Source organism: Miniopterus natalensis, chromosome 1 (assembly GCF_054644295.1).
Source record: "Miniopterus natalensis isolate mMinNat1 chromosome 1, mMinNat1.hap1, whole genome shotgun sequence".
In the NCBI taxonomy this organism is placed as follows: domain Eukaryota; kingdom Metazoa; phylum Chordata; class Mammalia; order Chiroptera; family Miniopteridae; genus Miniopterus; species Miniopterus natalensis.
The window spans coordinates 194,964,356-194,984,410 of NC_142081.1; the positions used below are offsets into that span (position 1 = coordinate 194,964,356).

Below are 20,055 nucleotides of genomic sequence, written 5' to 3' on the forward strand. Positions count from 1 at the left end.
GCGGCGGGTTCCGGAGCGAGCGGGCACCGGCCACGGCCGCCCCGCCGCCCTCGCGCGAAACGGCCCCGCAGGGCGCCCCCCGCCCGCCCCGAGCGCGCCCGAGGCCCGAGGCGCCGCGCCGACCGGGGAGCGCGGGCCGGGCCGGGGCGGGGAGCGCGGCCCGCGGGCGGCTCCGTGCGGCGCGGACCCGGGCAGCGGGCGGCGCCGGGCGGTTGGGCCCGCGAGGGCGTCCCGAAGGCGCCCCGGAGCCGCCCGCCCTCCCAGGCGCCGCGCCGCGGCCCGGCTCCACTTCGGTTTGGTTTAAAAACGCACGAAACGTTACCCGGCCGGGAACGGGCGCGGGCTCCACGGGCGCGTCCTCGTGGGGACGCGGGGCCGGCTCCCGGCGGCTCCCAGGCCCTCGGGCGGCGCGGAGGACGCGGCCCCGGCCCCGGGCGCCGGGCGGGCAGCCGCCGGGCCGCTCCGCTCCGCTCCCGCGCTGCCGACGGAGCGGGAAACAAACTCGCGGGCAGCGCCCGCCGCGGGTCCCTCACTGGGCGACACGCACCGGCCCCGGCGACCATGTCCCTCCTTCCCAAGTTCGCTTCCCACGCCGCCCGGGCCCGCCGGCCCCGCGTCCCCGCCTCGTCCCCGCCGCGACTCTCGGGTTCGGGAACCCGGACGGCGGCCCTCCGGCGGGGGGCGTCCGCGGGCGGGGTCGCGGGGAGGGTGTCCCGCGGCGAGGGGCGCGGGGCCCGCCCGCCCGCGTTCCAGGGGCGCCCGGCCCGGCTTCCAGCGCGCCCGCCGGGGCCAGGACCGAGCCGAGCCCCGCGCCCGCCCGCCGCGCCCGCGCACCTGGTGGTGGTTGTAGTTGTTCCTCTGCTGCAGGAAGGCGGCCGCCGGGTGCTGCTGCTGGAGCTGCGGGCTGACGGGCGACCGCCGGCTGGGCGGCTGCTGCGGGGCCGCGGGCGGGGGCGGCTGCTGAGGTAAACTCATGGCGGGCGGGGGCACCGCGGGCGCCGAGAACGGGCCGCCGAAGCCGCCGCCGCCGCCGCCGGCCGGGACGCCGAGCCCCGCGCAGCCGTGCGGGGACACGGGCGAGAAGCTGGGGAAGAAGGCCGGGTTCATGGACGACGGCAGCCCGGGGTAGAAGCCGTTCTCCGGGTCGGGGCTGGGCGGCGGCATGGCGCTGAGCGAGCCGCCGCCGCCGCCGCCTCCCGGGGCGGCGCTGGACGAGCCCGGCGGCGGCGGCGGCTGCGGCTGCGGCGGCTGCTGGGGCGGCGGCGGCGGCGGCGGCTGCTGGGGCGGCGGCTGCGGCTGCGGCGGCGGCTGGGGCGGCGGCGACGCGGGCTGCACCGACCAGGGGGTGCCGAAGCCGGGCAGCGGCGGCGGCGGCGACGCGGAGCCGCCTCCCCCGCCGCCGGGGGGCCCCCCGCCCGCGCCGCCGCCGCCGCCGCCGCCGCCCGGGTGCGGAAGGTCCGGGCTCTGCAGGCTGCTGAAGGCGCCCGCGCCGAGCGCCCCGCCGGGCAGGAGGCTGCTGGGGCTGCCGAGCAGAGGGTGGTTGGGCGACTCCATGGAGCCCGGCGCGGGGTTCACCGGCGGCGTCGAGGGGGCCAAGCCCGCATCGGGGGGCTCGGCGGCGCTGCCCTCGCCCGCGGCCGGGGTCCTGCGAGGGCTGCCCGCGCCTCCGTGGCGGCGCCGCGGGGCTGCGGGCGGCGAAGGCTGGAGCTGCGGGAGCGGGGGCAGGTCGGCCGGGCGCTGCCGCGGGGCGAAGTCCTGCGGCGGGAGGTGCGGCGGGTGCGGGAGGCTGAACGGCGGCGGCGGCGGCGGCGGGCGCGGGGCGGGCGGCGGGCTGAGCCGGCCGGGGCGGCGGAGCGGCGGCGGCTTCGAGTCCGGAGGGTGGGGAAGGCGGGGAGGGCTGAACTCTTTCCTCTTCTGGCTGCTCAGCTGCTGCTGCTGCCGCTCACTGAAGTCCTGCGGGGAGGCGGTGCGGCAGCAGCAGCGGGAGGAGGCGGAGGAGGAGGCGGGGAGGTGCAGACTCGGTTTGAAGTCCTGGGAGGGGAGGAGGTGGGTCACACCCGCGTTCGTGCCGCCGCCGGGGCGGTGGTTGGGGAGTTTCTCCGCGGCCGCCGCCCCCGAGCGCGGCCGCGCCGGCTGCTGTGTCAGCCCCGGCGGCCGCTCATCCTGCATGGCCTGCCGCGGCGCCGGGCGCCGGGGGCGAGGGGACGCGGCCGCCGCGCCGCCCGGGGGCCCGGGGAAGGCGGCGGCGGCCTCCGGGAGCGCGGTGACAGGCGGCGGCGGCGGGAGCGGGCCGCAGGGCGTGGCGGCGGGCGGCGGGGCGGCGGCCGCGGGGGGCCCCGCGGCGTAAGGACGGTACGCCCCGCCGCCGAAGAGGGGCCCGGGGCTGCTGCTGCGGAGCGGGGCGGTCTGCAGCGCCCCGAGCCCGAAGTCCCTCATTTATCAGGCCGGCGGCCCCGGGAGGAGACGCGCCCCGTCCGCTGCCCGCCTCGGAAGCCGCCGGGTCGGGGGCGGCGCGGCCGTGGTGGAAGGAGGGGGAGTCAGTGAGAGGGACACCGTGACTGAGGCAGGGGCGCGACTTGAGCCCCGCCGCCCCTCTCGGCGGCTACCGCCGCCACCCGAGACCGGCTCGGGCGCCGCCGCCGTCGCCGCCCTGGCCGCTTAAGAAGCCCGGAACGTGCGTCAGCGCCACCTCACAATCGCCCCGCCCCCCGCGGTGCGTCCCGGCGCGCGCTGGCGCAGCGCCGCCGCGCCCCAGGCCCCGCCCCGGGCCCCGCCCCTCGTTAGTATGCAGGCAGCCGGGGCGCGCGGCGCGTCTCCGAGCCCCTCCCGTCCCGGGGAGCGGGCGCGGCCGGTTGGGGCGGCGGGCGGCCCCCCGGATTCCGAGCGCCTGGCCCGCGCCAGTGAGGGGCCGGCACGCGCGAGGGGCGCGGACGATTCCGGGGCAACGGCCCCTCCTGCTCCTGGCCGATGGCGCCCCCCGCCCCTCGGGTCCGGTCTCCTCCGCCCCACCCTGGGTCACGTGAGGCCCGGCCGCTGGGCCCCGGGCTTCCCCGCGCCTGGGCCTCCCCAGGAAGGGACTTCCCGCGGGGGAAACCGAGGCGGGGAGGCGGACTGCGAGCGTCCCAGCCCCCTGCGCGGGGACCCCAGCCCTCCCGCCCCAGCACCGGGGCTCTCCGCCGACCGGCCGGTGCGGGCGCCGCCTGCCTCGCCGACGGCCGGTGGCTCCCTGCAGCGCTGGCCCCGCTCAGGCCCGACGTGGAGACACCCTCCACCCCCGGGCGCCCCACAAAGGGCCGCCTCAGGCTGGGTTCCGCGTTCCGCCTGCGGCCAGGGACCCTCCTGCGGGCGCGTGGAGGTGCCTTCCCTTACTGAACACGCTCCCGCCGCGTGCCGCGGTGTCTCTCGGGTCGTGGGAGCGGAGTGCCCGGGACCTGCCACGGCCCCCGCGGAGTTTGCACCCACGCTCCGTAGCCCGAGGGAGCGCCCGCGTCACCCTGGGCCAGCCCCGTCCCCCAGCTTCCTAAACGCGCTCCCTGTGCCGCCCGGAGGACCCGCGTGGGGGCCCTTCCCCCGGCCGTGCCCACCCCCGTCAGAGGGAGACCCTAACGCGGACGTCTCCTAAGCTTTGTGAATTCGGGGGGGGGGGGAGCCCTCACGTCGGGGAAGGGCCCCGGCTGGACAGCAGGCTGGGGGCGAAGGGGCGCAGAGGCCAGGGCTTCCCCCCACCCCCACCCTGCCCGGGCTCCCGCCTGGAGCAGGGGAAGAGGCACCGGAGGTGCGCAGCGAAAAGCTGGCCGTGCAGGAAACCCCGAGAGTCTGGACGAAGGGCAGCGACGCGCGGTGGACAGGGACCTCATGGCCTGCCCTGCTCTGCAGCTAGGGCTTCTCTGGGCGCTCGGGGAAGTGAAAGCGGGGACCGAACCCCTGAACCCCAGAGCAGGGAGGACCCCCAGGGACAGGAAATGGATCCACAAGACTGGGCTGTTAGAGCTGGGCTGAGGTGCAGGGTCCTAGTTGGCACACTGACGCTGCAGTGCAGGGCCTCCCTGGCACACGCTGACGCTGCAGTGCAGGGCCTCGCTGGCGCGCGCTGACGCTGCAGTGCAGGGCCTCCCTGGCGCGCTGACGCTACACTGCAGGGCCTCGCTGGCACACTGACGCTGCAGTGCAGGGCCTCACTGGCACACTGACGCTACACTGCAGGGCCTCGCTGGCACGCTGACGCTGCAGTGCAGGGCATCGCTGGCACGCTGACGCTGCAGTGCAGGGTCATCGTTGGCACGCTGATGCTGCAGTGTAGGCCTCGCTGGCGCGCGCTGGCGCTGCAGTGTAGGGCCTCGCTGGCACACTGATGCTGCAGTGCAGGGCCTCGCTGGCGCGCACTGACACTGCAGGCCCACGTCCCGTTTTCAGCCCTCCTCTGTTCCACTTCCACGTGGTTACTGCAGTGCTCCAAATCTGAGTAAATCGGAATAAATGCAGTAGGAAGAGAGCAATGTTGCAGGGGAAATGTGTTCTCTGTACAGCGTGTGTGTGTGTGTGTGTCTGATAGCCTGCCTAATACACTGGCTTTGATATCGCCTTGGTCATAAGGAAAAAGTACTTAAAAACTCAAACAATTCATGAATTGGTCAGGTGCCTAGAAAATTAGTTCGAGTTAATAATCTCAAAACCACTTTTACCAATCAGGCAAAATATGGAACTGGAGGAGTACTTTTATTATTCTAAATTACATTGTCTAGAAAATAAACCGAGCTCATTAAAATTAAAACTATAAATGGCCATTTTTCAGGGCACCTATTGACACATCCATAACTATTATTCATTAATGTATTTTACAGGAAAAACTTTCAGCAATTGAGGCATGTAAAATCTTTAAAATGAACAAATTTTTTTCTAAGCAAAGTTATATTTGACTGGGATCAGCTGCAGACCCAACAAATCTTAAAAGAGGAAGGAAATCTAGGCATAAATCTTAGCTCAATTACCCATTAAAATTGCAGAGAGCGTACATTTAAATGCTAACTGGTGCCATTCTGGGCTAAAGTTTGAAGAAGAAAAAAGATTTCTTGGTTTTCTGATACTGGTTTTGTTTTAGAAAATTCAGAGCTGTTCAACATGGAAGGACACCATCCAGTCCGGTGTTACCTAATAAGGTCACACTTGGTACTGAGTCCACCAGCTTCCACAGTCCAACTGACAGACACTCCCTCCGCATCCCAGAGAGTGATTGTGAAGGGCCCGTCTTTTAATAAGAGGAAAATTACATTCTGAAAGCTAAAACTTTTAACCTGGTGAGCATCCCGTCATTGACAATAGTCACACCAAAAGGTTTCCTGGAGGGCAGGTGGCTAGGGAGGGGTGGGAGTGGGTCAGCAGGGAGGGGTGTGCCCTCTAACAGGCCCCACGTCTGCACCACGAATGTTATAACCTTTCTCACGTGGAAATGTTAACTATGACTATTAACTTGGTCCCTGACTTTGACAGTCCCATGTTCATTTCTCCCCATGGTCCTGGGCCAGTGTTTTTAAAAATATTTTTTCTATAACCCAGGGAAGACTCAAACACAAATATACACACAGATACTCATGTACACACACAAACATGCAACTGAAATAGAGCTTTTATTAAGTAATTCTTACTCTTAATACATACAAAAAGCTCTATTTTAAGATTCCATTTGCTTTATTAAATCACTCAGTTGATATTGAGACCCATGGTTGGGTCGTGAGCCGACATCTTAGAGCTGTCCTGGAAGAGCACCACCCCGGTCGTAAAGCCACCTCTTCCTACCTTCGTTCTCAGCTGCTGACCTGGCTTCCTGTTAACCTTAGAAAAACACGCCGTTGCAGGAGAGCTTCCCCAGGTCCTCGCTGCCCCCTCTTCCAGTCACCCTGTCCTTGTACAACTCATCTCTCCTCCTGCTACAGGAAGGGCCTGTGCATGCCCCACGCTCCCATCTCATGTCTAAGGCCTGCCCCTCCACTGGTGCACCAGATCCTCCCCCCATGTGCTCAGGACAGGGCTTCGCAGACATCCCAACGTCTCATGACATTCCAAATGTCACATGTCCAAAATTGAAGCCCTCGTTTCAATCCCCATCTCAGTGAAGGGCACCCCGTTGTGCTAGTTGCTCAGGCCAGATACCTTGGGGTCATTCTTACTTCCGTTTCTCTTACAACATATCTAAGCATCATTACAGGCTGCTTGGCCTACCTTTATATTACATCCAGAATCCAACCGCTTCTCACTGCAAGCAACCTGGCCATGCCATTCAGGATGGACTGACTCACTGACAAAGGAAAAGATCTAGAATCTTGTGCTGATGATAAAGGATAGTCCTCAAACATGATAAAATGTCTCCCAGGTGGTGTCACTCTTTGTGGTGCTTGGGAGATTTGTCATCCAATTTCAGTAGTCCCTCCTAAGAGAGCGGCCTTCCACCTCTCCTGTAATTCCTTCCACGATGCTCATGCGGCTCTTGTGTAGACTGACTCAACTGTTTCATTGCTTCTTGCCTTTTGTCTTTAATGCCGGTCAACTTGACTAGATTATAAGTCTTTGAAGGCAGTGGCTATGTGTTAAATATTCCTTTATTTTCCTGCTGCTTCTTGATTCATTTTTGTATCTAGAAACTATGTGTTGAGTGCCTATTATGTGCCAGACACTGTGCTCGGGACTAGGGTTACAACCGTGAACAGGAGACTCCTATTAGTGTCTGCGTAATCAGAGAGGCTGTAAATAATTGTTTGCTGTTGATTCTAGTTATGATAAACTCAGCTCTAATTGTCTAGACAGAGTCATAAAGAGTGAGATTCCAGGCTGAAACTGACCTACTAAATTGGAGTCCTTCGTGCTGCAACACAGCACTGCTGGGCTGGTCATGGGCGGAGCCGGCAGATGGCCAGGGAAGGCTGAGGTAAGGCAAATTCAGCAGGAAGGCAGGAGAAAACTACACACTGAAACACATTGTAATTCTAGCTTGAAATGAGATTTTCATTCATTATCTCCTTTACTTGCTACAATATACTTTGTGAGTAGAGAGAGAAAACAATATTCCTATTTTATAGTTGGAAAACCAAAGCCTAGAAACAAAGTAATTTACCTACCATCCTGGTGTGGATAGCCTGGCTTAATATTCCTATCTCCCCATTTCTCAGTCTCCTGCTCCCTGAGTTGTCCCTCAGGCTGTCGCCAGAAATGCTCAACTTACCTGAGCAAAACAGAGCCACAGTGACAGGCCCTAAAAACAATTGTTACTACTTCTGTCAAAGGAGGGGATAGAAAGGATTATCCTTAAGGCCTTCTCAGTAACACCTAACTATATGAAAAACAATTGGCAGAAGTGATCTCAGAGTGAAAGCATCGTATTTTCCAAATACATACCCCACGGATTCGGAAACACTCCTCAAATGTGCTTACTCATTTTTTTTTCCTATTAGAAGACCGGAGGCCTGGTGGTGTCGATTGGATAGACTGCATTTAATTATTTTATTTTACATTCTAGAAAGCTAACTCCTTCCATTGATAAATTAGTCTATGCAGAGAAAAGTGAAGATGCATTTTGACTAAATACCGAATATTCAGGTTTTATGTAGATGAAGAGTATTGCATCGATCAAATTTATCTTAATCTTTTTAGAATCTTAGAAAGAAGATTAAAAGTTTTAAATGTTTATTTTGTAGCCTATGAATGTTCAATAAAAAAGGAAAATCGGGGAGTTTATTTGGTAGCAGGCATTGGGACCCGTCTTTGTATAAGGACTGACTAATTGAAAAGACGACGGATGAACAGACTTCTGGGGAAAGGGGCATATTTGATTTTAGTCCAGGTTAGTGCATCATCCTGTGTGCTATCAATTCACTTTTTAAAAAATGCTATGATTGATTTTAGAGAGAGAGGAGAGGAGAGGGGGAGAGGAGAGGAGAGGGGCCTCCTGCACGCCCCTTCCTGGGATCGAGCCTGCAACCCAGCCATGGGCCCGACTGGGAATCTGACCCAGCACGTGCCCCCACTGAGCCACACTGGCCGAGCTAAGTTCACTTTTACTGTCTTTACTCTGGGCGTGGTGCTTTATCTAGGACGATGGGACTTTATGTCCTATTGCATTCAAAATTCATTTATCAGGGCAAGTCATTACATTAAGTTTGCAGAACATAATTCATAACAATACGAACAAAGGCATCTCAATTTTCAATAGAAAAAATTATTAATATTTTATGGAAAAAAGAAACTTTAGAAAATTTTCATAAGGGCGTGACTCATGTGAAAATACTAATCGTTTTAGGCCCACAGTTGGTCCTGTTTACCTCACATTAAGACACGTGGAGGAGGGGTGTCTGATGAGCTCACAGGGGCCGTGGAGTCAGAGACCCGGCCTTTAGTCCCAGCTCCCTCTGTTACTGAGTAATTTCAGCAATTAAACTTGGAGAAGCTCAGTTTCATCATCTTTGAAGGGAGAAGAGCAACAACCATCATCTGTGAGGGAGGGGCTCTTGGGACTATGATCAGCAGTATTTTGAGCGGAGAGTCTTCTATAATGTGTGACACAGAATAGATGTTTAAACAAATAATAAATCTTCACTGTCTTCCACCAGGCAGCTTAACGTGTAAAGTGAGCTAGAGAGCCATCTAGAGCAGAGTGGTAGTCCTGGGGGGTGGGAAACAAAAGCAAAAACAAAACAAAATTACAAAAACCCGCAAAGAAATGATGCTAATGGTGGTAAAACCCCATTAACAGAAATGGAAAGCTAAATCCAAACGAAAAATGGAAAAGGAGAGGCTAGATTCTTCCTAAATTTGAAAAGCAAGAAAATAATTCTAAAAGTTAAATATTAAGCATATTCGGGGACTACTCAATCCCCAAGGAAGACCGGTGATGTAAATAGGGCAAACTGGCTTTTATGCTGAGTGGAATAAGCCAGTCAGGAGGAGCTACGAGCCATATGATTCCACTCCTGTGGGATATAAAACTGAAACTCGTGGACACAAACAGCTGTGTGGCGGCTGCCGGAGGGAAGGGGGTGGGGGTGGGGGTGGGGGTGAAGGGGGCCTAATATATGGTGACTGAAGAAGGTTCGACTTTGGGTGGTGGGCACACCGTGCAACATAAAGGTCTTGTATCATAGAAATCTACACCTGAAACATCTATGGTCCTATTAATATCACCCCAGTAAATTTAATTTAGAAAAACAGAAAAGAACAGAGCTGAATTCCAATACCTGTTCTGACACTGGAGTGTGTGAGCCTTGCCACATTGACCATTTTTCGTCTCAGCTTGTGCTTCTGATACGTAGCCTAGGGGACTGTGCGCGAAAGACACCTGCTGGCCTTCAAACTGGGGTACCCCAAGACCACCCCGGTCCAGCAGAAGAACGTGAGCTACAAATGCGAGATGCATGTATATATGAAATTTCCTAGTAGCCACAGCCTAAAGAGGGCAAAGGAAACAGGTGAAGTTAACTCAGGTAATGTATTTTAACTCAACATACACAAAATATTATCATTTATCATGTTATCAATAAAGTTACTGCTGCTTTTTCTGCATCTATTGAAATGATTGCGATTTCTGTGGTTTAATAATATAATGTATTGCACTGATTGATTGTCAGATGTTAAGCCAATCTTCCACTTCTGGGGTAAATCCCTCTTGGTCATGGTATGTAACCCATGATATATATATATATTGAGATATATATATATATATATATATATATATATAGTCTCAAAAAATGTATACACACTTTGAATAATTATTAATTCCAATGGGTTAAATCGGAAAAGAAACACCAATTGAGCTATCAGGAAAAAGCACGCATACAGTTTTGGGGGCACCATATATATGTGTGTGTATATATACATATATACACACACACACACATAGAGCTGGATTTGGATTGCTAGTATTTAATTGAGGTTATTTCCATCTATAATTACAGGGGATATTGGTTGGTTTCCTTGTGATGTTTTTGTCATATATATATATGTGTGTATATATATGTTTTTATTGATTTCAGAGAGGGAGGAAGGGAGCGGGAGAGAGCCTGCCGCGGGGCGCGTGCCCTGACCAGGGACGGAGCCGGGGCCTCTTGGTGCACGGGACTAGCTCAGCCCACTGAGTCACAGTGGCCCGGCTGTCTTTGTCCGGTTTTGGTACCAAGGTAACACTAGTCTCATTGAACAACTCGGGAAGTGTTTCTTCCGCTTCTAATTTTCATAGTGCACGTGAAGGATGGGTGTTAATTCTTCCTTACACATGTGATGGTCTCACCAATGAAGCCGTCTGGGACTGGGCTCTTTTTTTCTTGATGGGAAGTTTTGAAATTTGCTAGCCCAACCTCTCGTTGTAAGTCTTTTCTGATACTTTTCTTTCCATTTTGGTTGTCTGTGTTTTGGGAAATTTGTCCCGTGTCTGGGTTACCTAATTTGCTGGCATACAATCATTCATAGGATTATCTTCCCATCCCTCTTATGTCTGTGATGTGAGTGCGGAGGCCCAGCTTTTTATTCCTGATTTTCCTTGGTCAGCCTGGCTAAAGGTTGGCCAACCTCGCTGATTGTTTTTAACGGAACTAACCTTTGATTTCATTGCTGTTTCCTCTTATTTCTATTCTCTATTTCGTTTATTTGTGCTCTAATCTTTATTGTTTTCTGCCTTCTGCTTGCCTTGTTTTTATTTATTCTTCTTTTGCTTGTTTCTCAAGGTAGATGTATGTCTAGGTTATTGATTTGAGACTTTTATCTGTTGTATAGATACTACGTTTTCCTGTGATTGCTGTTTTCGTTGCACATCATAAGTTCTGGTATGTTGTTTTGTTTTTGTTTATCTCAAGTTATTTGCCTTGTAACTTTTTCTTTGGCCTATTTTTTATTTAGGGGAGTTTTAATTTTCATACATCCGTGAATTTCTCAAAAATCCTTCCGTTATTATGACTTTTAATTTCATTTCATTGCAGTCAAAAGTCATGCTTTGTATGATTGAAAATGCTTTTAAATGTATTGAGGTTCGTTTTATGGCCTCTCCGCATATGCTCCATCCCTAACACGCTGTAACGTACGTGCGAGGTGGGTGCATGTTCTGCTGTGATCGGCGCCCGCAGATGCCGGCCACACACGCAGCCAGGCGGCCACGGCTCACGCCTTCCCCCTGCCTGCGATCTTCCGCCCACTCCGGAGCCGTCCTACTCCGTACTCAAAGTGGCTTGTCAAAGTTTTCAAATATTAGTGTTGAATCGTCTGCTTCTCACTTTAATTTATGTATTTTGCGCCATGTTACCAGGTCTCTGTTGTTAGGTGGTTATGTTTATATTTGTTTTGGCTCCTCGATGGGTTGACTCTTTTATTATCATGTCCTTTTTGGTCTCTAGTAACAGGTTTTTGTCTTTAAGTCTATTTTGTCTGATACTAGTGCCGCTCCAGCTCTCCTTTGGATACAGCTTGACATCTCTTTTTCTACCCGTTTGCTCTCAACTTACCTTGAATCTCGCCTGTCTCTTGTGAACGGCGCACAGTGGGGTCACAGTTCCCTCATCCTACCGTTCTCTGCATTTTGACTTGCAAGGCGTTCTTCCCAGAGGAATGGTGCCGTCATTATTTCCTTAGTTATACATTCACTGCTTTGTTTCAAATTAGTTAATGATAACTAACTTAGTGATTTATCTTCTTTGAAAATTTATGAGAATTGATTACTTATATGTATTACATCTATATTATTTTAATCTTGGCTAATTTTTATAATCTTACAGGATTCGTTTTATAACTTATTTCTCCATTTTTAAATAATATTTCTTGCCACGCTTATTAACACATTTATTTGAATTGAAAAAAATAAAGGCAGGACTTTTTTGAAAGAGAGTGTAATTTGGGTTATTGATTTGCCAGTCAGATACGTGGTGAACATTTTGATTTCATAGATACAGGCTGTCCCAAAAAATGTATACACACTTTAACAGCTGATAGCTCAATTGATGTTTCTCTCTTTTCAGATTTAACCCATTGGAATTAATAATTATTCAAAGTGTGTATACATTTTTTGGGGGACACCTTGTATATATATAAAATCCAGGGGGAAACCATAATGGAAATGTGAGTTTAAAGAGAAAAAGAAAAGTTCTAAAATTTCCAAATTTTACAAAATAACTTTTTCATATATTTTTAATAGCTACTCCTGGGTAATAAATTATTATTCAAATTTCATTTGATACATTTGAAATAATACAGTGATTATATTTAAAGTACAATATTGAATATATACTAAAATTGCATCCTTTGCAGCAATTTAAACTTACACCAAAATGTTTTAGATGACTTAAAATGTACAAGATATTTAAAACTATGTAAATACACAAGATTTTTATAAATGTTCAAAATTTCTTCATGTGATTCTTAAGGGAAAATATTTGAGGACTAGGTCAGAGAACAAAGGCACTCTAACTCCATTGTCTCTCTAGTTGCCTTATTTATTGCTATATTACAAATGCCATTTACACACCGTGACTGAGCGATTGAATGAAAGAATGTCCTGGCTGGTAGCATTGTAAATTACATACTCGATACCTAAAGATGACCCTGGAGGTAGGTTTTTACCTGTGTAGTAGGTGAGGTGAGTAGTTGGGAGTAGAGAGAGCAGGGTGCTGATGGAAATAGGGGAAGGGGGCCTGCACTCCTGCCTTGAGCAGAGAGCCCTGAGTGATTAACTTTACCCTTGTCAGACCCCAGAAAAATGAAAAACTGAGGCCTACACTTAAGGGAGCTCAACAAAGTACAAAGAGCCATTGATAGCAATTACCTTGGATTCTACAGGCATTTCCTGAGCAGCTGCTTCTTGCCTGGCACTCGGCTCAGCACTGAGCATGCGAGGATGATGAAGGCGGGTACGTGAAGGATACACTTAGACACGGACGCCTGATGAAGCAAGATAAATGCTGTGAGAGGAACATCTTAAATGACAAGTTGAACTCTTTGGAATTATGATATTTGATCATTTGTGGCCTACTAAAATCTCTTCGTTCTTATGGTTCATCCTATGTGGTATGTGGACATCGGTTGACCGATAAATCCTCAGGGATTCATTAATCAGGGAAAATACTACCCAGGCAGCGGCACGCGAGCTGGGCATTGGAGGGTGAAGGTCAGTAGACGGATAGGTGCAGGTGGGACGCTTGCAACGGCTGGACCAACGGGAGCAGCAGCGGGGAGGAAGGGGAGCCCGCGTTGAGGGCTCTTCTGCTGAGGCCTGAGGAGTGCGGGCTCCTAGTCTGCAGGCCTGAAAGAGGCCCTTGAGTGGGCAGTGGGAAGCCACTCAGGGCTTTTCGAGAGGGGTACTGTGAACAGGTGGCAGCTTCGGAAGAGCTCGGGGGGCCGGGGAATGAGTGGTGGGCAGGAGGGCTGGGGCGAGGCCCTGAGATGCTCAGGCCCCTGCAGTAGGCCAGGGGCTGCAGTGAAGGGTGCAGATGTGAGAAGGGGAGCGTAATGTTTCTCTGACAGAAGCGTCACGGCTTGCTCAGTGATTAGCTTGAGGGGGCGGTTGAAAGAGTGCAGGTTCAGGAATGGGGGAAGGGGGAGAGCCACGTGGAGATACCTGCGGTGAGAGCTGAGTTCTGGGCTAGGCCCTCAGCTCTGCTGGTGCGCAGCTGACGGCTGAAGCCATCCGTGAAGGCAACTGGGGGCACAGGGAGTTATCGAGGGAGAGCAGGGACCCCGCAGGGCAGGGACAGGGCAGGCGAGTGGGGCTGAGTCTGCGTGTCACCACGTTTTATCTCCACAATAACCCTGTTTACCTGAGCGTGACCCTTCACGAGTCTGCGAGGCCCCCAAAGGTGGGAAGCAGATCGTATCTGTTCATGGGCATCCTCACAGTTCAGACATAATCAAGTGTTAGCCGCTTAAAAAAAGCCTCGCTGGTTCATAGCCTAACTTTTATGAAACGTCTTCTAGGTTCCAGTCACTCCTTTTTCTTAGTGTCATGCAGCTGACCTTTCATTTTATGTTTTACAAACGAGCAGATGGCACCAGGAGCTTGTTCGAGGTCACCATTGGTAAATGGCAGCCCGGATTTAAACCCAGCAGCCTGCACCCGAGCCGCCGGCCCCTAACGCCCATGCGGTGGCTTGGGCAGTCAGAGTGACTTCTCTCTGGCACCTGGCAGCTTAGAATTGCCTTCGCAGACAACCCTCGTGTCGTCAAAGCTACCCTGTGAGGCGGAGACGGGGCAACATTGCTACTGAATAAATGAAAGCTAAAGTGCAGTGAATTCACGAGGAAACACGGCTGGAAAGTGGCAAAACCAAGGACAACTACCGCCTCCTGAGTTACAGCCCGTGTCCTGTTTCAGCCTCGCTCCCCGTGAATCCAGTTGTCCGCTCCATTGCTCAGGAGGCTAGACTGCCTCGGGAGGTGGCTGGGGAGGAAGGCTCTGAAGAGAGAGGCCCTGGAAAAAGCAAGGAAACGTTTCGACTGGCAGGACATATTCTTCAAAGGACTTAGGAACTCTGTTCTGCTAAGACTATAAGGTGTCTGTGAGTCAGACTTACCTGGGAATGCTAACACAGGCTCTTATTATAATCATGAGCGCTCAAAATGTAAGCATACCCATGTGTAAAAAATGATTGTTTTTTAATTTTATTTTAAATATAAATGAAAGATAACTTAGTGACTTGTTATTTACTTGTCGTTACTGGGGACAGAACCTGGAACCTGTCTTCAGGCATATTGCCAGGGGTTCCCCTTTAGTCCCAAGAGGCCAGCCTCCTGAGAGCTCTTCAGTTCATGCTAAGGAAGGTAAGACTGGTGCACTGTTTTTCTGATCTTCACCCAAGGATATGCTTTCTTTAAATTGATTTTAGAGAGAGAGGAAGGGACAGAGAGAGAAACATTTATGTGAGAGAGAAACATCTATGAGTTGGCTCCTGTATGGGTCCTGACCAGAGATCAGACCCATAACCTAGGTATGTGCCCTGGCTGGGAATTGAACCCACAACCTTGTGGTGTATGAGATAACGCTCCAACCAACTGAGCCACCCGGTCGGGACAAGACCGGCCCTCTTAGCAGGAGAATGGAAAATATAACGATGGATCCTGCATTTCTGCGGGCACTTGGCTAACCTAACCCCCTACCACGCATAGACTCTTCTTTGGTGGCTGGTCTCCTTAGTTGGGAGAGACTCACTCTAGAGTTCAAGGGGCGTGAAAATGAGATTGATAATAAGTTTTATACTTGTTTCAGCTTATTCCAGTTTAGAAAAGAAAAGTGTCCTGGTGCATCCGACAGATGCTGCCTGGTTTGAATTTTAACGAATCGTAGGCCAGGCTGCCCATTTCTCTGACGTTGTACCAGGCTGGCCGTCTTGTCAAGTCTCCCCATCGCTGATACAGACTCGGAAGCAACAGTTACCGCAAGGTCCGCAGATGGGCGATCTGGTTTAGTAATTAAAGTGTAGACTTGTTTGTTTATGCAGAAGGCGAACGTATATCCTCAATGTGGCTGATGCATTTAATCCCGAAATTTCTAAAATAAGCAATGTTGTGCTAAGTAAAACAGAGGCAGCCACCTTCTTCCAGCAAGGAAAGGTGCACCGAGGAGGGAATTCTGTAGTTCTTGTCTGTAATGTTAACTAACACGCAATATTAACAATTTATGATATCAAATATTAACATGGATTTAGTGCCCTTTTCCTGTAAGAGCTATTCCAAACATTTACTCTACTCTACGGCTCCATGATGAGGACTATTACTGTCCCTTTATCACAGGCGAGCGAACCGAGGCACAGAAGCGCTGCACCCCTGGCCTAACACCCCCGAGTCAGCAGGCGAGTCAGAATCCCCGGCTCCTGCACTTAATCTACTCTGCTCACGTTATTGTGAGTGTTATGACTTTGTCTCCACTTTCGAGATTCTTCCAAAGATGGGAATAAATTTAGAAAACCGGAAAGCTAGCGAGATGGCAGTGTTTGTGAGTGAACCCTCTGGCGCAGCTTTGAGGAACCCCGTTCCGCCGCCTCAGACCACTGAGTCCCTTGGACTCCGCACCGTGTCTCTCTGTGCAGCAGGGACAGGGCGGCGTCCCAGGCCTGTGAGAAGCTGATGGCTTTGTGTTGGGACAGTTTTCCTGTTGCTCTTTCGGAAACCAGGGGCCATAGATGCCCACTGATGTGTTCACGCCCACGGATGGCGCCCCTCCTCTTGGTCGATGGATGCCATTTCTTCTTTCTTCCATCCGCCCCTCCCATTTTCTGAGTCAGTGAAATTAAACTATCCAGGCTCTGGGCCCAGTGCTGATCCTTAAATAAATACATATGTAAATAAAGAAGACAAGGGCTCCTGGCCTTTAAGAAGACTCAGGCGTAGTTTTACAAATGGCCATCGATCTGTTCCTGGGATAAAGAGGCATGAAAGAGGGACTGGTTACTTAAACCTGGCGCACTGGGAAAAGCTTCGTAGAAAAGGTTAGTACTGGAACTGAGTCTTAAGAGATGTGTCGGTTGGGGGTGGGATGGTCAGAACCAGATGAGAAGAGCATCCGGGAAGAGGCATGGGCCAGACCAGCCACGGCCCGGGGAGGGAGCAGCAGGACAGGCTGGAGTGGACAGGAGGTTGTCAGGCTGGGGAGGGTGTGAGGCGAGGCCATTAGAAAGGCCCAGAAGCAGACAAGGGCCAGGCCAGGCGAGACAGAGAGGACCCGTCGCTGAAAAGCCGCCTCCGGGACCTAAACCGAACCCGGCATCTGTAGATGGTGGTCGTGTCTTAGAAGTTCTCATGTAATGTCTGGGCTTCAGGGTTTCAGGAATACTGGACACTTCGGCGTGTTCTGTGGTACCTTAGCCAGGTCCTGGCAAGAGTAACGCAGCACCTCCCTTGAGAGACAGCTGGTTCGAACCGAGGAGCAGGTTGACCTTGGATATAAGGTCTAAACAATTTTTTGTTTTGTTTTGTTTTTTAACGATCACCCTAGAACTTTTGTGCAGCACCTATTTTTCAGTTTTAATTTAATGTAAACGAATATTACTAAGATTCAATATTAACAGCTAGCATGACTCCATTCCGAATATTTCCATATTACTACTTTTAAACAAACGTAATGCTTACTATGTGCCAGGCATTGTCCTAAGCGTTTCACTAATATTAAATCACGTGACGCTCTGACACCGCAGGGAGAGGTAGGCACCGTCACTGTCCCTGTTTTACAGATGAGGCAACAGCAGTGGGTAACTTGGCCGAAAATACAAAGCTCTGCATGGTGGGGCTGGGAACTGAGTGCAGGCTTCTTATCCCAGAGATGCTAGACCACTTCTCTGTTCCTTCCTGAGGATCATTTATCTAGTCTTCCAAGTTACCTCTTTTTTCCAAACTAAATTACTAGATAGATTTTGAAGTTCCTTTGACCACTTGTTTAATCAGCATCACACTATCATACAGATAGAATTCAGTACAAATATTACATTTCTATATTTTATCTACGACAACTTATTACAGCTCGGTAGCTCTCAACCCTTGCTACACATTAGGGTCACCCAGGGAGCTTTTTTAAAAATTGTTGTTGGCTCGAGCCCTCCCTACAGATACTCTGATTTAACTGGTTTAGATGAAGCCTGGACATCAGTATCTTAAAAACTCCCCAGGTGATTATAATATCCATCCAGGATTGAGAATCTCTGATACTGACTGATCATTTATTGATTACATAAGGCACTGTGCTACATATTTTACACAATTATTGTCATTTCTTGTGACAACCTGATTAGATAGGCATTATAATTATCTGTGTTCTACAGATGAGGGAATTGAGGAACTGAGAGGCTATATAATTTGCCCAAAATTACACAGCTAGTAAATAACAGAGACAGGATATGTGAGGTGAAACCACATTTTCTTAACCAAAACCACTGTGCATCCCACAAAATTTAATTAATCTACTGTGTCATAGATCAGCTTTCTAGAATGTATCTCTTTCCTATGTAGGTGCTAAGACTGAAATTCTGAATAATTTAACTACCTTGCCATTCAGTTTTAAAAAAATACTTTTTAAACGAAATTATGCACAGATAATTTTTTCTGTTGTATACATATATTTTTATATTACTTATTTTATATATGCCCTGTGTTTTTTATGCTAGTAGACTTTTCATTCTTTTATATTCCTACATACGAACACGCAAAGTTTATAAATAAGTCTCCAAATCATGACTAGCTTACTAAGACTACTACGTGTATTACTATTGAGAAGCAAACGATAGAAGTTCAGTTTGTCATCAGGGGAGAAGATTTGGGTTACACTGTGCGAAGGAAGGATGCCCTGACCTTAGGCAGCATCCACCACAGACTGATATCTGCCTTGTTTTGACTTATCCTCAGCGGGGTCCTTAGGATATAGCACAGACTAGGCTCACAAAAGAATACATTTTAGTTCTGTTAAATGCATATCAATGTCATGAGTTTTTGATGGGTAATAAAAAACAGTGATCTCTTCTTGAGATTTTTAGGAGAAAATGCTAGATTAGTGGTTCCCAAACTATATTGTATGCAGTCATCAATTAAGAAAAGCAGAAAAACGCGAGCAAACGCTGTGTTGCCAGGATTTTGCTATTACTATTGCCAGTAAAACAGCAACAGAAAAGTCACACTTTCTATGCCCAGAATGGTGCGGGGCTAAAGACATCGCAGGACAAAGACACTGTCAAGGCAGAGACAGGGCTGGAGTATGGGGGCTTTGAGCAAAACCCGTAAGATTGTTAGAAGAGTGGCCAAGACAGAATGGGAGAACTCCCCGGTGGGCTGAGGTGATGGCTGAGAATGCCGGGGACCAGGCGAAAGCGCTTGGACTGAATCCACGGGGAACGAGCGACTCCAGAGGCAAATGACATGGTTCAATTTGCATTTAAAAATTATCATTTTGTGGCCAATGTAGCAAAATGGCCTGGAGGCAAATGAGACTGAACACAGGGGATCCAGTTAGAAGGTTGTTATAATAACACGAGCAGGATGTTGGCTGAGGCTGGAAGTAAGGCAACGACACGGGGGATGGTGGGGAAAGAGCAGGTCTTTGCTATTAGCTCTTCCTGGAATCGTCTCCGAGAGGCCCCAGCAGAGTCCTCTTTCCAGGTCGGGCTTGTAGCATCTACCTACGGGCTGTAGAATGAATTTCACATTATTTATCTGTTGACCTTATAGCTACCTTTTTTGACAAATATATATATATTTAAAAAAAAACCACTGAACTATAGAGCCTTCATTGTGAAGATTAAAATAATAAGTGCATGTGAAAGCATTTTGCAGCGTACCACACAAATGGAAACTATTTTTATTACCAGTAAGTCAATTTAGTTTGCAAAGAGAAAAATCACTTTCCCACATGTAAGCTCCCGAAGCAAACTCCCCAGGCAGGATGAATCACTCTTATAACCACAGCACTTTTTCGTACTTCTATCATAACACCTCCATTAATTATAAATTGTTTATGCACTGGATTTTCTTTGTAGCGTATAAATTCTTTAGAGGCAGGGAGAGAGCCTTATGAATCTTTGCAGCCTGTTTTGCGGTAGACAGTAAGTGCTCAGTAAATGTTAATCGCATGCATGCATGAATGATCGGTTTCCAGGAAAGGGTAAAGGCGGGTAGCAGGGAGCTGATAGGGACTTCCAAGTTGAGATAAATAATAGAGTAAATATGCTAAAGTGAAAAGATTCAGAGTGATGATCATGTGTTTTTACTCTAGAAGATATGCATAGATTTACTATACTGCCAAAAGACTGTATCAACTTGCTCTTGGTAAAGTTAAATATTTTGCAACGCTGATAATTAAACATCCTTTTGCAGCATTGTATTAATTTATCCATTCATTTAGCAAATCGGTTTCCAATGGCTGATAAGTACAAAGCATTGTGCTATGTGTTTTAAATAGATGTGCCTCTGCCCGCATCAGGTTTGCTACCCGGGGGGGGGGGGGGGGGGGGGGCTCGGGGATTTTATTAATTTAACTGAGATCACAGAACTAGGAAGAGACTGAGGCAGGTGGGTTGATTACACTGAAGGACATCAAAGGTTATTTATTTATTTTTATTG

The 20,055-nt window shown here is 50.9% G+C and overlaps 1 protein-coding gene across 7 annotated transcripts in view; it reads right to left on the bottom strand.

Annotated features, from left to right (window-relative positions):
• CPEB2 (cytoplasmic polyadenylation element binding protein 2) overlaps positions 1–2,500 on the bottom strand; it is a 59,843-nt gene extending 57,343 nt beyond the window's left edge. For all 7 annotated transcript variants that reach the window (XM_087828229.1, XM_087828217.1, XM_087828212.1 and 4 more), the window contains exon 1: positions 835–2,500. In XM_087828229.1, coding sequence (XP_087684355.1) covers positions 835–2,436 — 1,602 coding nt within the window. In that variant the 5' untranslated portion in view covers positions 2,437–2,500. The remainder of the gene's footprint in view (positions 1–834) is intronic.
• Between the last annotated feature and the right edge of the window lie 17,555 nt (positions 2,501–20,055).